This window comes from Bison bison, unplaced genomic scaffold (genome assembly GCF_000754665.1).
Source record: "Bison bison bison isolate TAMUID 2011002044 unplaced genomic scaffold, Bison_UMD1.0 scf7180017864383, whole genome shotgun sequence".
Taxonomy (NCBI): Eukaryota; Metazoa; Chordata; class Mammalia; order Artiodactyla; family Bovidae; genus Bison; species Bison bison.
In genome coordinates this window covers 109,077-114,537 of record NW_011494955.1, presented here as the reverse complement: position 1 = coordinate 114,537, position 5,461 = coordinate 109,077, and the positions used below count along the sequence as shown (strand labels likewise).

General features: G+C 58.6%; 1 protein-coding gene across 1 annotated transcript in view; it reads right to left on the bottom strand.

Annotated features, from left to right (window-relative positions):
- Nucleotides 1-778: 778 nt before the first annotated feature.
- Nucleotides 779-5,461, bottom strand: part of SLC27A5 (solute carrier family 27 (fatty acid transporter), member 5) — a 30,518-nt gene continuing 25,835 nt past the window's right edge. The window contains exons 6-12 of the mRNA XM_010858030.1: nt 3,978-4,102; nt 2,736-2,930; nt 2,565-2,655; nt 1,799-1,997; nt 1,448-1,545; nt 1,206-1,336; nt 779-1,125 (exon numbers count right to left, since the gene is read on the bottom strand). Coding sequence (XP_010856332.1) covers nt 949-1,125; nt 1,206-1,336; nt 1,448-1,545; nt 1,799-1,997; nt 2,565-2,655; nt 2,736-2,930; nt 3,978-4,102 — 1,016 coding nt within the window. The 3' untranslated portion in view covers nt 779-948. The remainder of the gene's footprint in view (nt 1,126-1,205; nt 1,337-1,447; nt 1,546-1,798; nt 1,998-2,564; nt 2,656-2,735; nt 2,931-3,977; nt 4,103-5,461) is intronic.

Sequence of the window (5,461 nt, the reverse complement as noted above, 5' to 3'; positions counted from 1 at the left end):
ACCAGTGCTCGCGAGGCAAGTGGTTCTAGGCATTGCCCAGGCCACCCAGCCTGGAAGTGGACAGCTGTCAATCCATGCTGCAGGCTCGGGGACCCATAAACCCAGGTTCCTGTCCAGCACGCACCCCCTCCCGCCACGTGGCTCTCTGGGCTCCCAGCATACGCTCTTCTGTTGACGGAATGGGTGCCAACCTCTTCTGTCAAGAGGAAATACAGTGACAGCCTCATCGGCCAGGGCCCCTTGAACCGGGCCTCACGGGGTGGGGGGTGGGGTGGGGGTGTGTGTGTGGCCACAGCTTAACCCCACTTGCAGCACGGCACGTGCTCGAGAAGTGGACGTATCAGCTGGCAGGGGCTGTTTGGCACAGGAGCCCAGGGACGCCTGGAGAGCAGAGTCCAGCACAAGACATGGCAGGAGCAGCTGACCACAGCAGGGCCGTTACTAGCACAGCTGCTCTTGCTGACGTCAGCCGGCCTGCGGCTCCCGCAATGCCCCCGAGGGCACTTCTAGCCCCAAGACACCATGGCCTCCATTCTCCAGAAGCCTCGCCTCTGGCCCTTGTCAGACCTCCCCTCACGGCGCTTCTCCCCACACTCTCCAGACCACATCCTCGTCTGCAGCCCGGCCCAGCCCCGACAGAGGCCACAGGCAGACTCGGAGTGTTGTCTCCTCCTGGAGTGGCGCTGGCTCCAGCCGTTCCCCTGGCCTTGTCCAGACAGGGCTGCCCCTCAGGGGGACCCCGCACCTCTGGCTCGCTCCCCATCGACACAGACATCCGTGTACACATCCAGGTTTATTCTCGTTCTGGTGCGGGCCAGGGTCACCCCAGCCTGTGAAGCTGGGGATAAGGCCAGGCTCGTCGGGTTTGGGGAGTGGGTGAGGGGACAAGGGGAGGGGGGAACAGCGTTGGGTGGAGCGCCTTCGGATGTCCTGTGAGCTGATGGGAGGTCAGAGTCTCCAGGCTCCCTCACACACTGCCCGGTATATATCTGGAGTCAGGGGCCGGAAGGCTTGGGCCTGGTTGTCCAGCACGAACAGGGGATCAGCAACGACGCTCACATTGAAGCCCTCGCGCACCAACCGGGACTTCACCAGTTTGAACGTGCCTGTGATCTCCAAGGCGTCCTGCGTGGGGAGAGACTGTAATCTCGACTGCAACCGCCCTGCCGGGCCTCCCATCCACCCCTCCAGCCACCCGAGCTCACCTGGATACGAATGAAATGGGGAGCGGCGTAGCCCGGGAGAGAAGTGCGCACGTGCTGGTACAGCCTCTGCCCGTCGAAGGCCTGGCCGGGCACCAGCTGCACGGCGGCCATGCCCACCTTGCCCTCACACCCTGGGGAGCACGTGCAACCTCAGCACCACAGCTGCCCTCTCCCGGGTCCTGGCGGCTCCCCACCTGGAACAAGCCCCCACCCCTCCCACAGGGCTGTGCACTCCTCCGCACCGGGCACAGGCACGCCGTACACGTTCACCTCCTGCAGGAAGTCCACGACTGACAGCACTCCCTCCACCTCCCGCGTGGACACATTCTCACCCTTCCACCTGCGGGGTGGAGCAGGTGCCTGGGATCAGGGCGCGGGAAAGGAGGTTCCACCCCTGACCAAGCGCCGCCTCCTGGCCCCTGGGCCCCTGGCCTGTCCCGTCCTGAATATGTACGAGGGGCCCACCCCTGGAAAGGATAGCCCCCGCCTCCTGACCATCGAGCCCCGCCCCCTGGTAGGAGAGGCCCCGCCCACTTCCCAAGCCCCGATCCTCCCCGAATCCACACGTCCGGCCCTGAGGAGCCCCGCGGTACCGGAAGGTGTCCCCAAGGCGGTCGCGGAAGTAGAGGAAGCCTTCGTGGTCCATGGCCAGCACGTCCCCGGTGTTGTAGTAAAGGTCGTTTGGGCGCCGCACGTTCTTCACCAGCTTCTTCTCTGACAGCTCCCGGGGCCCGCGGTAGCCCAGGAAAGGTTGGTGACGCAACACCTGGGTCAGCAGGAGTCCCGCCTCCCCTGGGGTAGGAGCGGGAGTCGGGCATTAGCCATGGCCGAGCGCGTCAGGAGCCCCCCAGGCCACGGCCCGGGCTCTGCCAGAGAAGAGAAAGACCCAGAAACGGATCCAGAGACAGGAAATGAGGGTGGTATCAGAGAGTCCCCTCAGAAGAGAAAAAGGCCAACAAGGATGGACAAGGGAGAGACACAAATGGTGATGGGAAGAGAGATTCCGCTGTGACCTTGCCAGCCCCCAGGAGAGCAGACCCTCGGAAAAGGTTCAGGGCGGGAGCTGGATCCCTGGGAGGATGGGACTTCCACAGAAAGCGCAAGCGAACACCTCAGATGGACACCCAGAGACGCAGCAGAGCCAGAGGTTGAAGCAGAGGAGCTGGGCAGAACCGACCAGCTGAGAGGGAGGCCCCAGACTGTGGACAGACAGACCAGGGATGCAGGGCCTGGCTGAGGACTGCAGGCGCCACCACTGGGCGTCAGCCACCTCGAGGCTTCGGGTGGCTTGTTCCAGCCACAGAGAAGCCCACAGCTCTCACCCCTTCGCACACCTGGGGAGGTTCCCCAGCCCCGTACCTGGCCTCGCAGGGATGCAGAGGCCCTGACCGTCCCTCAGAGGCTCCTCTGTCTCCAGGCTGTACTGCACCAGCTCGAAGGGGGACAGCATCTGGGTAGATGGCGGGAGGCATCAGCAGAGGTCCGATGGGCTCAGTCCCAGTCAGGGCTCCGTCATGCCCAGCAACTCACTCGGAGGAAGCAGCTGGTCTTGCCCTGGGCCCCACAGCGCCCCGGATAGTTGATGAAGCCGACGTTGCCCTCGGTGGAGCCGTACGTCTCCCAAATCCGAATGGGGCCGAAGCGCCGCTGGAAGGTCTCCCACACTTCTGCCCGGAGTCCACTGCCAATCGCCAGGCGGACTTTATGTGTCCGGTCCTCTGGCCGCTGCAGGGACACCCCGAGAAGGGTGAGGAGGGGCTGCCCTTTGGTGTGCCCCAGTAGCCCTTACCCAGGAGAGCTATCCTGGGAGGTGACGGGGGCCTGTATCTAGGGGATCTGAGTTCTTAACTTTAGAGTAGTTACCTGGAGTCTATACCTGGAGAGAGTTACTTGCAGGGCTTACCTGTGGAGGATACCTGGGAACCTTACCTGGAGGAATATGTAGGGGTGGCCAGAGGGCTTCTATAGGGTCTGACCTAAGGGAGACCTCTGGGGTGTTATACAGGGATGGTTATCTGAAGCTTTTACCTGGGGGTGTTTACTGGAGGCCTTAGCAGGAGGAGTTACTTGGGGGGCTTTTACCTGAAGGTAACCTGGGGGACTGACTTGAAGGTTAATTTTGAGGAGTTATCCCGGGGCCTTACTTGGGTTAGTTACCAGGAACCTTTTCCTGAGTGGTTACCTTCAGATTTTATTTGGAGGGACGTTAGGGCCCCCCTGGTGGATCAGATGGTTAAGAGTCGGCCTGCAATGCAGGAGACCACGGTTTGATCCCTGGGTTGGGAAGACCCTCCTGGAGAAGGAAATGGCCACCCACTCCACTATTCTTGCCTGGAAATTCCATGGACAGAGGAGCCTGGTGGGCTACAGTCCACGGGGTCGCAAAGAGTTGGGCACACCTGAGGGACTAACACACACTCCTTGAGAGAATCACCTGGGGTCCACGTGTCACTAATCCATAGGATGAGACCTGCTCAGGTCTAGTGACTTTATCCCGAGCCACAGCCTGCTCTCAGTACTTTACATGTTTGATTCTTGCTGCACCCCTGTGAGGTATTATTCTGTTTCCCCAAAGAGGACACTGAGGCTGAGAGAGGTGAAGTCACCCCCCCCACCGCCCCCCACCACAAGATAGCACAGCTGATCCTCAAAGCAGCTGTGATGGGAAACCTTGCGTGGGACCCCCTGTCCTGAGGGCCACTGTGTGAGTCCTGGCCCGAATCTCCCTGAGACCTTCACTGGGATGACTCGGGGGCTCTCTGAGCATCTCACCTGGGGTGTGTTGCACAGGTACCGCAGGATCTCGCCCACGTATTGGATCACAGTCACACCATGCTGTCGACAGTCATCCCAGAAGCCGGAGGCAGAGAACTTGGGGGCCAGGACACAGGTCACCCCTGGAAGGGAGGAGAGGAAGGGGTTTCAGGTCAGGCCTCTGAGCTGCCGTAAGAAGCTGCTCTGACCAGCTGGCTGTGGCCCATGAAGCCCAAAATGGCATCACACTCATCTCTGTGTCACTGGCCCAGCCAGGACTGTCCCCAAGAGAAGAGCACAGCCCGACCTGAGTCCAAATCCTGTTCAGAATGTGTGGAAAGCTCAGTGCCTGGTACAAAGCCCTGCTGAATGAGGGCTGTGAGCAGGAGTCATTCATGATTGTGATAAATGTCTTAGGAATGCCTACCTAGCTGGGCAAATGGATAGCGGGTAGAAGGATGGATGGGTGATGGGGGCTGGGTTGCTGGATGGATATACGGATGTTGTGAAGGATGGACATGTGGATCAGTACATCTTAGGGGCCACTACAGTCACTCCGTGGAGAAGGGCATGGCACCCCACTCCAGTATTCTTGCCTGGAGAATCCCATGGACAGAGGAGCCTGGTGGGCTACAGTCCATGGGGTCGCAAAGAGTTGGACACAACTGAAGCAACTTAGCATGCACAGTCACTCCAGGAAAGTGCTCCCTCTTTTTCTGATCCCCTCCTCTGCAGCTGGCCCTGTGGATGGCACTCTCCCTACCTCAGCTCTAATCCTCAGAAAACCCCACAAGCTAATATCATCAGCCCTGCACCCAGAGGGACGACTGCTCCTGTGCTTGGGAAGGGAGCAGGTGTGTGTCTTCTTCGAAGCTGTATCTTGGCGGAGGTGAAGTATGATGTCCTCTCTGTGAAAATGGATGCTGGGTCCTTGAAAGCAACAGCTCTGTTGGCAACCCCAAGTGAAATGCCTGGATTCTGGAAAGGGCTTCAAGAGCTGCTAAGACCAGGGGGGAGGTTGATAAGGATTTTTCCAATGAAAATGTCCCAATTCTTCTTTGCCTAAGATGGGATCCCAGTTTTAAGAAGTCTCTGGTGTGACAAATTAGGAAGCAATATGCACTGCACCAAGTTCTTCCCAAGAATAATTAAACTGAATTTAAGTAAACTGGAAAATTCTGAAAGAGATGGGACTACCAGATCACCTGACCTGCCTCTTGAGAAATATGTATGCAGGTCAGGAAGCAACAGTTTGAACTGGACATGGAACAGCAGACTGGTTCCAAATAGGAAAAGGAGTACGTCAAGGCTGTATATTGTCACCCTGCTTATTTCACTTATATGCAGAGTACCTCATGAAAAACGCTGGGCTGGAAGAAGCACAAGCTGGAATCAAGATTGCCAGGAGAAGTATCAATAACCTCAGATATGCAGATGACACCACCCTTATGGCAGAAAGTGAAGAGGAACTAAAAAGCCTCTTGATGAAGGTGAAAGAGGCT